This window comes from Microchirus variegatus (assembly GCF_963457635.1).
Source record: "Microchirus variegatus genome assembly, chromosome: 7".
Classification (NCBI taxonomy): Eukaryota; Metazoa; Chordata; class Actinopteri; order Pleuronectiformes; family Soleidae; genus Microchirus; species Microchirus variegatus.
This window is the reverse complement of record NC_139808.1, coordinates 11684071-11701193: the sequence shown is the minus strand read 5'-3', so window position 1 is coordinate 11701193 and position 17123 is coordinate 11684071. Positions and strand designations below refer to the sequence as shown.

The 17123-nt window shown below is 42.7% G+C and overlaps 1 protein-coding gene across 1 annotated transcript in view; it reads right to left on the bottom strand.

The window, feature by feature from the left end:
* Positions 1 to 3331: 3331 nt before the first annotated feature.
* chd6 (chromodomain helicase DNA binding protein 6) overlaps positions 3332 to 17123 on the bottom strand; it is a gene marked incomplete at both ends in the record, with an annotated part of 51334 nt that continues 37542 nt past the window's right edge. The window contains 16 exons of the mRNA XM_083892665.1: positions 3332 to 4552; positions 4781 to 4885; positions 5073 to 5213; positions 5767 to 6006; positions 6218 to 6859; positions 7879 to 8142; positions 9019 to 9170; positions 9337 to 10824; positions 11161 to 11482; positions 12173 to 12427; positions 12658 to 13482; positions 13869 to 13966; positions 14819 to 15027; positions 15482 to 15854; positions 16621 to 16678; positions 17040 to 17118. Of these exons, the coding sequence (XP_083748791.1) occupies positions 3332 to 4552; positions 4781 to 4885; positions 5073 to 5213; positions 5767 to 6006; positions 6218 to 6859; positions 7879 to 8142; positions 9019 to 9170; positions 9337 to 10824; positions 11161 to 11482; positions 12173 to 12427; positions 12658 to 13482; positions 13869 to 13966; positions 14819 to 15027; positions 15482 to 15854; positions 16621 to 16678; positions 17040 to 17118 (6472 nt within the window). The remainder of the gene's footprint in view (positions 4553 to 4780; positions 4886 to 5072; positions 5214 to 5766; positions 6007 to 6217; positions 6860 to 7878; positions 8143 to 9018; positions 9171 to 9336; positions 10825 to 11160; positions 11483 to 12172; positions 12428 to 12657; positions 13483 to 13868; positions 13967 to 14818; positions 15028 to 15481; positions 15855 to 16620; positions 16679 to 17039; positions 17119 to 17123) is intronic.

Below are 17123 nucleotides of genomic sequence, written 5' to 3'. Positions count from 1 at the left end.
ATATTCTCATAATCTGGGGCAATTGCTACTTTCTGGGAATTGATACTGCAATAGGTCTGAGCCAAATAATCCAAAGATTACCGTCAGGGAAGGTTATTAACATATGGCACATTTAAAGATAAGCAGATACTTCAGGGATTATTCATCATATTATAACATTAAAATAAAACAACAACAAAAAGAGGCAGTTTTAAAGGCGATGAAGGGCTACAAAGAAAAAAAAGGTGACAGTTTAGCTTCCATGTGAACCAAAACACTTTTGTCTTTCAGGAAATGTTTCAACAGTAACAAAATCAGCCATTAATCAGTCATGAGACGACGCTGTAAAGACGAGAACCGCACAATAAATACATTATTTATGATGACATACGTTTACAACAGATTTTTTTTTTTGTTTGTTTTTAAAATCGAGGTGACCTTAGCTTAAGGATTTTAGTTAAAGAAAAAAAAAAAGGGGGGGGGGGGGACAGAACACTGTTAAAGAAGGCATGGTGTGAAATGTGACACAAAGAGACAAATACAGAGCCATCGACATGAGCTGCTGTCACATACTGCACCAACAGGTTTGTTTCAAGTTTCTATACGAGAGCGATATGGTGCAGTACGTGGCTGCACTTTTCAAAGGAGCTGCTCATCACAACCGATCTGTAAGGTTATATTCTGAATACAGCATGTGCGTTATCATACTTTAAGTTAAATTTCAGGATTTTTCCAAACTGCGACGTTTTTCCTCGCCACCTTCACTGTTGAGTTTTCGGCGCGTGAATAAAAACAGGGGGGTGTGGATGTCACCGATTAGAGCGACGAACTTTATGCTCTTACACTCTCACGTCATGTAGGAGTTTAGAAGGAATCCAACAGAGAGTTTCACATTTTCAAACATTTAATTTCGTTTTCCCAACGCTAACGTCGCTATGGAAATGTGCTGTTAAAATAGTGAAGCCCACAAGAGAAAAGAAAAAAACATTTTTCAGTCATTTTTAGAGGCACAGGTGCGGAAAGAGTCACTTTTTGTTAACTCGTTTGTGCTTTGAGCGATGACTTGATTGACTTTACTTTATTTTAACGCGTGATTTGGACAGCAGTACCTTCACTTTGCTGTTAATGCACATCACCAAGGCCCACGTACGGAGGACAAAGTGAACATAAACGTGATAAAATGACGTCCCTAAAAGGAGATGTAACAGAGCATCTATACAGGAATAAAACAAACAATAATAATAACGAGCTAAATAAGGCATTTTACATTTGTAAATAGATAATGAAATGAGAAAGAATGTCATATTTGGTGAGAGTTTGGCAAAGCAAAAGAAAAGTATAATAAATTATATAGAGCCACAAACTTGTGACAAGGCAACAACTATGTTTTTTTTTTTGTGACCTGTAGACAGAAAAGCTACTACATAACAAAAACGTGTGCGCATGCATGCACACAAACACGCGCTCTTTCTCTCATTATCACACACACACTCGCACACACTCTCTCTCTCACTTAGACACACGCACGCACGTACGCACGCACACACACACACACACACACAAAGGAAAGAAACGACAGGTTAACATTCACAAAAAGACGCTGTGCAAAAACCATGTATTCATGTATGAAAACAAAAAGAAGTGAAGTCCAACTTTACAAACAGAAATATCTGTCATATACCCTCAAAATACAGACCCTGTTGAGAAGAAAACCAGCCACTTTGCATCCACTAAATGTACAGTACAGTCTGTTTGATATTGAAAACACTGGGGCTAACCTCAATGCGAATCCCCTCACACGTGTCAAGTATTTTTTTTTTTTTCCATTGGAGAAACAAAAAGGCCAGAGAAATAAAACGGTGCACTTACGTAAAAAAAAAAAAAAACAAACAACAAAAAAACAAAAGAGAAATATACAGTGATAGATTTACATATTTAGAAACTGTAAAACTAATCCGAGGAAAAGAAACAATGAGGTGCGACACCGCTCTGTACCCCCTAATCCTCTTATGTTATCTGTACTCGAAGAAACAGACTTTTCCCTTTCACTGGACAGATGTTAGACACAGAATCTCACACTTACATATTAACGATGATGCTGATGCTACAGGTCATGATTGGAACCATCACGCAGCAGTCGTTTTTGCACCATTCATAAGCCACTGTTTAACTGATTCACTGCTATTGGGACTCTTTCCAAATCAGTGGGTGCTGAATAATCTGCCTGTAACATGTCTCCTACTGCCCCCTGGTGGCTTGAAAAAAAAATCTGATCACGCCTCTTCTCTAAAAGTGACTTTGTGTTTGATTTTAAGATTTAACATAATCTAAAAAAAAAAAAAGAAGGAAAAATAAAAAACACAAACGCTACTCAATTTTCCATGTTGTAAATATCAACACTTCCTGTTTTTGGAATCTGGATTCTTCTGGTGTTAGGTGTAAATTAACTTCTTAAAAATAAGTTTTAGCAGCAGTGGCATAAAACTGATTTTATAAACAAAATATAAAGCCAAAATAAAGATATGAACTTTATCATCTAAAAGAGGAGTAACTGGCAGATCATATTTTAGATTAAGATGCAAAATCCATGGCTGGAATTCATCCACATCACATTTCATGTGACTTTTTTTTTGGACCTTCTGGTTAATATAAAGGCCACAGCTTTCTTGATTTTAAAGGGTAAAAAAATAAACAAAATAAACACAATTTCCTGATTTGGTAGCTTTCTTAAACAGGCTTATTTTAGAGTTCCATTAATCATTTTTAGACATTTTAAAAGGGCTGCACTTAATAGAGTTGCTGTGTTTTCTTTGAAGAGTATGTTATTTTACATTTTCCTACAGTATCCATTACGACATCTCAAAGGATAAAAAAAAACAAAACACCTGTGACAGCTGTGTCACAACTTTCCAATCATTCATTAATCTAAATCTGCAAGTCTGAAAACAGAACAGATAATCTGGGATTACTGTGTGACTGCCAAAGTAGCTTCTTGGTTAGCACATCTTGCCTGCAGTGTGTGTTTGTGTGTGTGTGAATGTGTGTTCCTGTTGACTTAGTCTAGATGTAGAATGAAGGGGAATAATACACAGATCATTTCTTACACTTGTTTGTATACAAGGAGGGTGTGGACGGTGGGTGGGGTCTTGGAATATAAACATGACCAAGTTGAATATAATCATTATCGTTATTATTAGTCATTGTCATAATAAAAGTCTTTACATGGACATTAACTGACAGACACGGCACAAACTTTACACTGTTGCTCAGTCGAGAAAAGGAGCAGTGAGGGAGGAGATGGGACAGAGTAGGGAGAGTGGTTTGTCTCTCTGTCCTCTGCAGTTTGTCTCCTCTATGCTTCCTCTCCTTCCACCTGTCTCTGCTCCACAGTTTCCTGCTTCTCCTCCATTGTTGCTTCTCCAGTCTCCTCTAATCCCTCCTCGCTCTCCTCTGCTGCTGCTGCTGCTCCCTCAGGATGGTTATGAGAGTCCAGTTCCTCTGAAGGCCTGTCCTCGCCACCTCCCTGCCCAGTCTGGGTCTCCTCAGTCGGAGTTGGGCCTGGGTCTAGAGCCGAGGTAGAGGGAAATAAGGAGAAGGCAACACTGGCCTTGACTGTACTTCCTCTCTCCTGTAACTCTACCACTGTTACCTTCTCCCTCTCCTCCTCTCTTTCCCCTTCCTCCCTGCACTTCTTCCTCCTCCTCTTTGGGCTTCCAGGGGAACAGTCTACTACACCAGGTGGCATGGCGGGCAGTGCCATGATTCCACCATGCGGTAAAAACATGTGTGGGTACAGCAGGCCGTGAGACATGCCCGGGATCAGGAAGGGGTTGAAGGTAAGATGGCTGCTGGCACTGGCTCCCAGATGTGCAGAGCCAAGATGGGGCCTGCTGGTGGAGGTAATGATGGTTGCAGCCTCCAACCCTCCTGGCCTTTTGTTGGTCTCTGCTCCTTTCTCTTCCTGGCTCCTCTCCTTCTCGCAACCAGCAGCTGAGGAGGCAGCGCTCTCTCTATCGGCAGGTGTTGTCGATGAGGTGCTGCATATCTCAGATGTAGAAGGTGCAATTGTAGTTGTGACCTTAGCCACAGAGGAAGAGGAGGCCGATGAGGAGGAGGAGGAGCTGGGGTGAGGATGAGGTGACGTGTGCGCCATCATTGCACCGACACTGAACAGGGCGTGCTGTGGGATCGCAGCCCCATGGGGGTGCGGGATACCGTGCAACATCATGGGTAACATACTTAACCCATTCTTGGCGTCTTCTGCCGATACTCCAGCTGCTCCTGCCTGCACAGCTGCAGAAAAACCAGGAGGGAATCCAGCTGCCATGATCCCAGAGATGGGAATGCCAGGAATACCACCACGAAGACTCTGCATGGCCACCATAGAGTCCATGCTGCTGATTAAACCACCGTTCATAAAGAGAGGGGGACCCAGGCCAGAGGCGGAGTCAGACACTGACAGAAGGGGTTTTGGCATTTCACTGCGAGGACGCCGTCCACGGCGCCGTGCACCCGGATCTCTGTTGACGGGTTCAGTCAGGATGCGAGAGAACTTCCCCTCAGGGAGGAAACCCTACAAATTAAGAGTCACACATATACCATAAATATTTAACAGTCATTTAAAAAAAGAACAGAAGCACATGTGCATAGCTTGATTTTGGAAAATTTGGGTCCAACAATAATAAGCAGAAGTAGAGGAGTAGCGTGAGAAGAATAAAGAATAAGAATAAAGTGAAAGGGACCAATAATTTCATCACATAGTGATTTAGCAGAAATAATTATTTGGTTGTTAAATACTCACAGAGTGTTTGACCACATCAGCCCAGTCTGGAGCGACATAGTACTCGGAGTTGGCGTCCAGCCACCTGGAAAGCTCCTTTATAGCTGGAGCCATAGCACCACCAAGCTGCAAGAAAGAGAACCAGCACAGTGATTTCATTAGTTCTCAGGTTTCTTTTAGCCTGTGTAAAGAATAATGACACCACAGCACCATCAAGCTGCAGCAAAGTGAAATGCAAACACTTTGAAGTCTTATGATGCTGACGAACTGATAATGTGAATGAGCTCTATGTGTGTGTGTTCTTTTTTCATACTCTGCGTCCAGTGCCTCGGTGCACAACAGGAACCCTCTCCTCTCCCGTCAGAGAGTTAATATCCAGCTTAGTTGGGTCTTTACAGCGATGCCTCCTCTGCTTGGGACGCTCCACAAAACTATGTAACAGACCTGCTCCAGTCTGTCGAGGAGGAGGAAGAAAGATGAGTTAGTGAGACATGTTTAGATATTTAGATTATATTTAGACAATTTCACAACAAAAAGAAACAAAAAGGCTGATACAGTAAGTCTTATTTTCAGCTTTCGTTTTTGGTGGAAGAAAATACAGCACACCCTTAAATTAAATGCCCTTCCTCCTCTTGGAGAGAAATTTGATTTTAACCTTCCAATTTCTGGTTGTAACTGTTTTATTTAACTGTGTTTTATTTGACATTTTACAAGTTTTTAAAGTCATAGTTGACGTTCTGGTCTCAAATTGTGTTCCAAAGGTTTTAAATCATTTCTTTTAATGACTATGTTGTTATTGCTTTTACTCCTCTTTTCTCTCTGTGGTTTTTGTGTGAATAGTTTGTTGTCTATGTCCAGCATGTTGGCCTTGTGATCGCCTGGTGACCAAGGATGTATCATGCCTCTAGTGCAATATCAGATGGGAATGGTTCCAGGTCCCTCTACAACACTTTAAAGCATGAGTGGTATAAACAATGAACAGAGCAAACAAAGACTATCAGACGTACGTGAGCAAATGTGGGCAGCTCCATGCTGTAGCCCGGATTCTGTCTCAGCCATTCGATCAGACCTTTGCTGGCTGCCTCTCGGTCGATGGCCATGATCTCTGGCTGAGGAGGCGTCTGGGTGGGGGTAGGAGTAGAAGAGGAGGACGGTGTGGGGGGACCTGCTGGTCGCTCTGAGGGAGAGGGCGATGGTGAGGAAGTGGAGGAGGAGACAGAGGAGTGGCTGATCACCTCCACCCGGCCCTGCATGTGGAAAGACACAAACACAAACACACAAGTGCAGCTATTTTAACACTTTGAAGCTGATGAGTGCGAAGGATGATTTTACCCCGAGAAATCTTCTTTTTTTTAAGTTCGGAGATTTCCCCCTAAGTGCAGTTTCTCTCTGTCACAGTGAAGCATAATACAGTTTTAACTGGCCTAACACTGAAAAGGCCCTCCTCCCTCTACCCACCTGTGTCTCAGGCAAGTGCAGTCCTCGGCTCTTGGTGAACTCAGAGTACAGAGCCTCTACGTTTCTTCTCCTCCCTCTCCTCCTCCTCAGTGAGTCATCTCCCCTCAGGCTCCCATTAACTATTTGCCCAGTTACAGGATGGATTAGCCCAGCCTGCAGTATCCCGGCCATGTCGATCCCCACTGAGCCTGGTAAGGGTGCAGTGATGGGGGGTAGCGGTGGCAACTTGAGACTGCTGCCAGGACTAGCTCCATGGTGGCTGATCCCTGGTGCAACCACAGCCTCACCTGTCGCAGTGCCACCACTGGTGCATATTTCTGCAGATGACTTGGTTAGATCAATGGCCGTTTCTTGCCAGCCATTGATCAACATGGGTGCTGTGCGGTGAGAAGGCGGGGCTACCACCGGCACCTTCTCACCGCTGGAGCTTGTAGTGGCAGCAGTGTGGCATGCTGTTGCTGATTTCCCAGCTAAAACCTTGGCAGCAGCTGCCACCGCAGCCGCTTCGTAGTCAAAAGACCTCCGACCTCCTGTGCGTTTGAGCTCGGGGAGGAAGGGAGGAGCCACGAGCCTCTCCTGTAAGAGAGGCAAGGAGGTGAGGCGCCAAGCTCCGCGCCCGCATGCGCTGCCCCGCGGCATGTACTGTCAGGGTGGACAGGGTGGGTGAGAGGTAGACAAGAATGAGAGAGAGATGATGGCTTTATTAGACATACATATGGACTGAGACACGACACAGTGACGGCTGTCAACAAGACCTGGGTAGAGCCATGAGCCCTCACGTCAACAATACTCATTTATCAGCTCCTAAATTTGATGCAGCTTCTTCAGGTACCTGGTGATGTCAAAGGTAGCTTTCCTGATTTGTTTGCCAGAGAGAATACAAGACATAAAGTCAAAAAAATTAATTTGTTCATTTTCTTTCTTTATAAGTCATATGTAAATTATTATTTTACTATTCATATACTATAAACACACATAGTACCAACATTACAGAGACGAGTAACTTTACAAAAAGCAACAATGACATGAACAAGAAGTGTCCAGTGTTTGAATTGTATTTATTCATTCATTTATTACTTGTCTACCACTTTATCCTCCACATGAGGGTTTGCCACTAGAGCCGATTCCCAGCTGACATAGAGCGAAAGGTGGGGTTGAATTTAGTGCTGTCAAATTAACGTGTTAATCACGGCAATGAATATCAAACATTCCTGTGGCATAGCTGAAGATGCATTGTAGCTCATGGCACAGCTGATTCTACAACTTCACGCTGTAGTCTACAATTCACTGGGTGTCAGCATCAAACAGTCTGCACGTATTACACTTGATGTCTCAGCCGAGTTTATTAGATCTGAGTTGCGCAGCGTGAGTTATAATGATCTTATAAGATTGCTGACATCTCACAGTGCATAAGAGGCATTACACTCCACCCTTGACAAGAACAACTGTGTGTCACGGACGATGAAGATGCTTGAGCACAGGGGACTTTTTCCCCGGAGGAAGATTTAACATTACCAGCAGTATATACTGGACACCACTTGTTATGAACTATGGCATGAGATAGTGGAGATAAATGTAGACAGATGAGCGACACATTAATATGCACAAAAAAGGGAATTCACAGATTCATTCATTAGGTCTCAAGTGCTGTGTGTTCTCACCTTAGGTAATCTTGTGAGAGGGGGCGGGATGGGGAAGCCCATTCCAGCGTTTGTCTGCTGGACTCTGGTCTGGCCTGCGATGGTGCTCGAAACTGTGGTGGGGAGGAAACCTGCTCGGTGGTGGTGATGCTGGGCTAAGCTGTTGGCCAGACATGAGTTGGTGGTCAAGGAGCCTGGCGAGTGTTGCTGCTCACTCGGACAAGGCCACTTCCCTTTTAGGATGGCGTGGCAGATGTTGTCCAGGCGAGTGATGATAACCCGGTCCTACAGAGGACATAACAACGTGAAAGTGTGCAAAGTTCATAATAAAAAAGGTGAGTCTGAGGAAATGAGAAGAACATAATAACAAAAGTGAAGCTGGGGCAAATCTCTATGACCCAATAATATATTATTAAAATATGAATATAATATTAAAAGCAGAAATTACACTTCGTAAACTATAATTATTACTGTTGTATTGCAAAAGAAAATCCCGAAAATATAACATATTGAAAAGGGTAAAAAATTCAACTCATAACCATAAAGATTAAAATCACAATATTGGCATGGCATGGCCATACTGACCTAAAAGTGACATTGTTTTAACTCCCTGATAAAAGCTTGATGCTGAAATGCATCAGAAGCTTCACATTACCATGCATTGACAATAAAGGCAATTTGATAATTTAAGAGAAAGCGTCTTGAAGTTCCCTTAACACACTTAAAGTAACTGACGACTTTTGAAGTATATCTTAAGAAAATGCAACAATTTTCCTCTTCACACATTATATAATGTGTGAAGAGGAACATTGTTGCATTTTCTTATTATGTCAGAAAATAGTGGCTGGAAACATCTGAAAAAAAACCCACAAAAGATGAGTAAGGAATTACGTAATAAAGACCGTCTCTCTCCAGTCGTCTGTTCAGGATTTTTGTGAGACATGAAAAGCTAATTCATTTTATATAAAATTCTGAAAGATGACGAAATGAAGTAGAAAAGAAAAAAACAGAAAGAGCAGTTTCCTGCTGTGAGGCTGCAGGTATCAGCGATACATAGGAAGAAATTGTGCAGGACTGGGCAGGAAATATTTCTTCTGACTTTGTCAAAAGAGATACACACTGTAAGAGTAGTTTTACTGAACAACAACAACTGTACAATACCTTTGGCCACTCCGAAAACGAGTAAAGTGCTTTCTCCTGCAAGAGCTGCGCGATGGTCGGCTCCCTGGTGTCATGAAGACCATCAGGAATCTCACACATGGAAATGGGAGTAGCAAACCTGGGGCTGTCTGTGTATCCTTCCACCACAGAGACTATTAGAAGATGATGGGTAAATAAAGAAGTATTAACTGGTTTCTCAAATGTGAAGCAATTTAAATGAATACAAATAAAATAACATATAAAAACAACAATCATCAGTTGCAGTCGACCCAGATTGTTTTAACCTTAAACCCAGTCTGAAATTAAATGACTCTGTACCTGATGCACTTGGCCTCTCCTCCTTTATTTGTCCTTTGGCCACCAGGCTCTCTGTGGAGTCCACAAACCCATCTGTCTGTTCCAGCTTTGGAGTTAGGACCGTGCTGTCTGCCTCCAACAGCTCCTGCTTCATCTCAACTTTGATCTCAGGCAGAACCATAGACTGAAGGCCATCTGGTGTGGTCTCAGGTTTGACCTCAGAGCTGTCTGGATATGTTGTGAACTCCAGACTGTCTGGCTTGGCTTCAGGCTTGATGGCAGACGTGTCAGGGAAAGCTGTTATCCTTAAACCTTCTGGCTTTGTCTCGTGCTTAAGTTTTGTTCCATCTGGATAAAAAGCAAAGCAAAGAGCTACTGGTTTGGCTTCAGGTTTGACTTGAACACCATCTGAGTAGGAAGCAACCTGGAGAATCTCAGGTTTATTGTCTAAGGTCTCAGGCTTCATGGGAAGACTTAGATCTTCGGGTTTAGACTCTGGTGTTTCTTCTTTCACAGGATAGTCTAATTGCTCCGCTTTGGTCACCAAGTCCTCTGACTTTACGGGGTGGAAAAAAAGTTTTTCTTGTTTCATGTGAGAGCTGTCAGGATAAATGTGTAATACTTCCTCAACAATCTCTGTCTTTGTGTCCTCCACTTTGATTGGTAGCTCCAGTTGTGACGTTTTATTCTCACTACCACTGTCTGGTAAAAGAGGAAACTTAAGATCCAATGGTTTAGCGTCAATGCTGTTTTCAGGTAAAGAGGCGTCAATTTTACTTTGATCAAGAAGATTGTCTTTGTTGTCTTCATTGAGGGAGATTGTCAGGGCTCCATTTTTACAATCTTCATCTGTACCTTCATAGTTGACCTGATCTGTAGAAACCTCCGTTTTGACTTCTGCACTGCTCTTTGTGGAGGTCTCATCAGACTCTGACACTAATGTAACAGATGAGAGGGAAGCAGAAGGGTGGGAAGTTTGTGTGCATTCTGAGTAAATGCTATCCAGCTCCATCTTACTGGCTTTGGTATTTGACGGTTTTACTCCCGTTTCATCACAGGGCTGGACTAGTGGCATGTCCATAAGAGAAACATGATCCATCTGACCATCTGAGATCTCATCCAACTGATCTGAAAGATCGGAGTTCTCCATTGAACCTTCTTCTCTGGAATTTTCGACAATTTCTCTCACTTGCAGGAACTCTCCTGATGTGTTCGGGATCAAGGTTCCAGATTCAGCAGAGTTTTCCATTGTCTCTCCATCAGCTGTCTGATATAAGATCAAACCATCCACTTCCTCCGCAGACTCCTCAATGGACTGAGGGCAATGATCCAGCTTCCCAAGATAATGATGTACATCTTGGGTAAAGTCAGTCTTATGTTCCCCTTGCTCAATGTGTTCCTGAAGCTCTCGAGACAGATGGTTGGAGACCACCATCCTCTCGTCCTGTTCTCCCAGGCCATCTATCTGGTCCATGTGAGGATTTAATACTCCCAAACTTTGGTCTGCACCTGGATGACACATAAAACATTAGTTGACTGATTTCAGTTCAATTAGGACTCAAACATCGCTTTAGTCATTTCTTATTTAATTCTTTCTTTCTTATTTAATTTTCAGCTAATGTATGATTATATACATACGCATACTGTATATATATATATACATATACAGTATAAAATCTTACAGCAAACTCCACCAATAATTAAGGTGGAAAAGGAATTCCTGTAGTGCAATTACTTACAAACAAACACCACCAATAAAAAGTTCAAGGTCAAAGTCAATACGATCAGTTAAAACCTCCTCCATTGACATCATTAAAACAGTGTCAGATTTGTTCCCCAGCATACCTTGGTATGCAGCACAGTGCTCTCCTTCCATACATTGATCTCCTTTTTTTTGAATGTTCTGTTCCATGGTGTCCCCGGTAAAGTCCTCCACATCCTCTTCCTCTTTGTCATCAAACTCAAACCCCGTGCCTTGCTCCTGGTCATCTCCCTCGTCCACAGGATTGGACAGGCTCTCAGCAACATCCGAATGGCTCAAACTAACCTGCGGCTCATGGGCAGTGATGTCAGAGAGAGAGAGGGGAGGAGGGGGGACGTAAGGGGGAGGCGGGCTCACTGACAGGTCTGTTTGATCGGCACTGGGTTCCTCACTCACACCAATGTCCTGGATGAATAAAACACAAGTGTCAAAATCACATTTAGGCAGGCCTGCCCCTCTTTGGCATAAGTGGACATTAATTGAAATTCTTTAATATTTGATTATTAATAATAATAATAATAATAATAATAATAATAATAATAATAATAATAATAATAATAATAATAATAATAATAAACATTGCAGTAACAGCTAAAAACAGCAGCTTCATGCACATTTAGGCACACAAGCATCGTATTTTCACAGAAATAGCATTTTTACAAAGCTTAATGGCTTACTGACTTTCAACACAAAAAAACATTTGAAGATTATTCTTAATTCCCTAGAGTGACTTAACATCATTATGATAGAGTGAATGTTGTATGTCTCTGTGTGTTGGCCCTGAAATGGACTGGGGACTTGTCCAGGGTGTACCCTATTTGCCCTGTGTCAGCTGGGATTGGCTCCAGTGCCCTCATATGGAGGATATAACAGTCATTTTAGTAACACAAAAAACACGCCATTGACAGGGAAGCCGTGGGTAAGTGGGCAGAGGGTGTAATCTCTCAACTGTAAGTTTAGAGTGTCAATAGTGTCATTCTAAAAACTGTACTATAATGCAATTTGGGTGGTAATCAGACTAGAGAGGAGCTATACAAATAAAATTGTACACATAACTTCAGAGCATTATGTCTCCACCATCTGAAGGCAACTAACCTTAAAGAGCATGTAACTTGAGGACAGTGGCTCCACAGGGTCTCCTGCAGATGGGTGAGACGGAGAGGAAGAGGGTGGGAGGCCTAAGCAATCCTCCAGAATGCCACCATCCTCCCTTCCTCTGTCTCCTCCCTGTGCCTCCTCATCCTCCTCCTCAAGAAAACCAGTCTCCAGAGTGGAGGGGCCCAGGATTGGGTCAGACTCGTTGAACATGTGGTGAGTAGGACTGGAGTGGTCCGTACTGTCCCAGGGAGCCTGCAGAGATGGAGTTGGTTGATGAAAAGAAGAACACATCATACAGTTATATACTTCTACTTCAGACTGCATCTGGCCTAAACCTGTAATATGTTATTTGTTCCAATGGATCATCTTAAATCACACACACTGGTCATTAAAAGAAATACTAGTAAATGTTTAGATTACTTAAATAATGAAACATTTTTGTTTACCAGCTCATCTCTCCAGATGAAGAATACAGTGTTTACCTGTAACTGGTCCAGCTCCACTGACGGCGCCATCAGCCCAGTTTCCTCTGACGAACCTTGCTCACCTACGAGCACGTCACTCCTTATTTTAGAATCCAAGTCTGTTGTGCCCACACCATACGAGTTGAGCATGCTTTGACCTCCTGCAGCCGAGTTAAAGGGGAAACCATTGAGGGCATCTTTAGAAGTCTTCCCTCCATGTAAAGCATCTGTAGACATGGCGTCATGCTGTAGGGAACTCAGCTCCAGAGTTTCATCCAGAGGAGGACAGTCAAGGAAATCTCCCCGAGATCCAGAAACAATTCCCAGGTTTGGCGAGGCAGAATCTTGGGCATCCAATGGTGGAGGTTGGAGGTGTGGGTGAGAGGAGGAGGAAGAGGAGGAGGAAGGAGAAGGAGCTGATGGAGAGACAATGTGATGCTGGTGGTGGTGAGAGGACTGGTGGGGGTATTCTGGAGGCTGAGGGGATTGGTGACTCAGGCCAGAGTCGTACAAACAGCAGTGAGGGTGGGGAAGCTGTGAATGAGACGATGAGGAAGATGAGGACGAGATGCCGGAGTGAGAGGTCAAAGATGGATGGTGAGGGTGATGATGACTCTGAGGATGAATGTGAGAGGAGTGCTGTCCCCTGACGTAGTTCCTGTGCGCTTCCAGGAAGCTCAGCTGCGGGTCGTTGAGGATGTAGAAGTCGGTCCGACTCAAACCGTGGCGCGCTGCCCCAATGAGGAGGTCGCGGTCGTGTTTGCAAGTCTCCCACCAAACTGGGAGGTAGAGCGAGGGGCGGCAGAGCTGGAGGCGGGCCGAGAGTAAAGGGTGATGGAGAACCTGTGTGGAAGGGAGAATACATTTAGTCACATCTTATATTATTCACAAGGAAATATTGAGATTTGTACAACCATTTTGTGTTTGCGTTTCTGAAGAGAATGTATGCACATATTTGAGGTAAAAAATGGGTGTGTCACGGGTTGTTATTTATTAAATTGTGTTTTTATAAACAGTGAAATAGACTGTATATTGTATACATTGTGCATGTTCCATCATTCTGTGCTTTGGGTAAAGCAGACTAGTAAAACATTTTATTGTCCCACTTTTGTTAGCCTGAAGTTATTCATACAGTAGATTTAAGTAGATTTATGGATGTGTATCTCCTCAAGATTCTGGACTTCAGTTTCTATCACTGAATGGAGTTTTTTTTTCTTCAAAGAGCCCACCTGCTCTCTGATTTTGCGGAGCAGCTCGATGCGGTATAAAGTCCGGGCTGCTCTCTCCTCAGTCAAAGGCTCAACCAACAAGGAGGGATCCACCAGGCCTAGAATGACAGGAGAGGGAGGGATGGACAATCAATATTAACATGGAGCTATAGAGAGATTGAGAAATTAAGGCAAACACATTAGACTCAAAGCAGCAGCTTTTCTTTCAAGCCCATTGACACGCGGTCGATTCTGGAGAGTAGACTGAGCCAAACACTATTTAAACTTAAAGGTGACAAACTACCTCCACGTCAACAGATGTTTTGGTTGTTTGTTAGCATTTAAAAACTGCTTGACATATCTTTACAAACTAGTGTGCAGGGAGAAATGGGATATGAGCCAAGAACATTAAATTTCAGTGTGGATCAGGATAAGAGTTGGTATCCAGGAGATGGCTCAGCTATTACACGTACACTTGAACTAAGTGGTTTCTGCAGACCACTGAATGTTTACAATGGCATGAGAGAATTATGCAATTTAGTGTGATGACATGAGAAATGACCCAGGATTTATACCAGGCGGTGGTAATGTAAACCTACTAATAAAACTACAATGAATTCACTGATTCAGCTCAAAAATATCTGTAACTAGCAGCAGAGCTATTAGTGGAGGTAACAGAGATCACATTAAGTATCTTTTTTTATTATTATCAGAACTGATTGGATCATTATAAAACTGCGTCTGGACAAATAAAAAGCTGAGCCGCAAGAGTCATGGTCACTGACACGAAAAACAAAATGTGGCTATAAACCAAAAAAGGAAGCCTTTAACCTTCTTCTCGAGGCAACACTTAAAACACTTTTATCAGGGAAAATTCAATAAGAAAGGATTAAGCAGGTGATAAATTCCGTTCCTGTCGAAAACCATCTCTCACTGTCATAGAGCACACGTCCATTAAATTTAAATTATACCTTCTTCCTTTCTCAGAGGCAGCTTGCAGGCTGTCCTGCACATGTTGACAAAGGAATTGAAGTATCTCTCCAAACTCTCGTCCGTCTTCCTCTCCAGTCGAGCCAACGCTCTGAACTGGGACCAGTCAAAGGTTTTCCTCTCTGGATCATAAACGACCCCAAATGACGACACGGTGCGATAAAAGTCAGCTTGCTCTCGACGAGTCCACCTGTGACATGACCGAGCAGACAAAGACAGATGTGGACAACACAACTAACAATAATTGTGTCAGAGGTGTTACAGGGAAAATTACATTTTACCAAATGACACAGCTGAATGCTACTATAAATATTTTCAACACATTCTGCTCTGTTGTTACAGGAGACCGCTATCTCCCGCTGTTCCCCAAGGCTGTAAACAGAGCCTTGAGAAGGTGCAATTTTTCTCATATCAGGTGAAATGTTATTATGGTATTATTGATCAATAATGGTAAAAATGTTGCCTACGGCAGCTTTAAGATATATAGGTTCATGCAAAGTAACTTTCATATTTAAACAGAGCACAGTCGTATTGATTCGTCAAACTTTTAAACGACAATGACATGACTACTGACTTATTTTAAATGAATGTAAAAATCTGATCAGCATTTATGTCGATTTATAAAACAATCTCTGCAACATTACCTTCTCTGCCACTCTAGAAACAGGGGGTCAGGTTCTGTGCTGACCACCGAACACCTCCTCAGCTCTTCACTCAGCTGCCACGTGTGTGGTCCACCAGTGTGATGGTGAGTGGCTCCGGTTCCTCCGACCCCCATGCCCACAAGGTTGTCGTGAAGCAAGAAGTCGTGTCTGAGCAGAGGCTCTCGGCGTATTGTAAACCGCTGGTAGGCAGTGATGAGGCGTCGTAAGCGTGCCGTTATGGCAGGGCCACTGGGCCAAAGGGGTCGGGCCTGGACCACATGCAGAGATGCCACACCTGTTCCCGTTCCTATTGTTGTAGTGGTGGTGACTAAAGTCCCATTCTGGGTGCACACATCAGCAGATATTTGGGAGTCTGTGCAGAGAAAGCAAACATTTGACAGCAATGAATGCAACTTTCTTTTTCAGCTGAATGAAAAGTATTTCATTTTCATTTCAAATTCTGACAGGTCACATACATTTCCACCATAAGCTAAAAAACCTCAAGCTGCAAATCATCAGAATCTAACCGAAAGCTGCAAATTTGGGATCAAAGTTTTTTTCCACATATTTCCCATTACAGAAAATGGGAAATTAAGAGCATTAAGCTCTTAATGGGGGAGCATTAAGCTCCCCCATTTAAACCAGAACAACAGACTATTTGTATGGATATCTTACCAGCTGCTCTTTCTTTAGAGAGCCATTCAACAATTGGATGTTTATTAAATGTGCCCACTGAGACCATGAGTGCCGATACAACCATCAAAACTCATTTTGCACATTTGATCACCCCTGCACTCTGCAAAGCCATGCACGGCGAAATGAAGATCAAATGTTTTTACACAGGAAACGACAAGGGAAAGAGTTGTGGTTTTGGCGGTGAGAAGCTATATCACAGTGTCTTTAAAGGGTGTCGGACTCATTACGGGAAAACATAACAATGACTAGTTGAAATGATGGTTCAATTGCTTTTACGATCTGCTGATGTCAGAAAGGATATTATACAGCCACCTATCTCAAGAAAATATCTACAGAGGAAAATAAATGTGTGTGAGTGTGGATGATTTTACAACTAAGGCCTGATGAGTGATTCTTTATTGGAAACAAATGAAAAAAACTACAGCCAGGCATGCATGTCTCACCTGGACCAGTGCTGTCTGGCTTGTCTGAGGTATCGGTGCTAGAGCAGGTTTCCTCGCCCTGTCCATAAAAGACACAAACAAACAGAAAGCATATAATTAACACAACAGTAATGTCAACATTTAAAATAAGTGCAGCTCTCCAACACAATTACCAGTAACTACACACTGTCCTAAGACTAGGAACGCTGCCATTATTTTCATTTTTTGTGTGAAAAAACATTCATTCATTCATTCATGTAACATGCATTATTGAGATGATTTCTGCAGCTTTTAACATCACTTAATATGAATTGAATACATAAATATACAGTGCAATTAATAATCATTCCTCTCAGATTAGGAAAACTAATTCTAAATAGTTACACAACACTAAAGTAAAGCACCAAGTGAGTGCGAGTGAGTGAGTGTCTCCTCTTCACCTTGCTGTTCTCGTCTCTATCCTCCCCTCCATCAGCTTTAACATCAGTGTCATCCTTCACCTCCTCAGTTTTGCAAATGCTGAT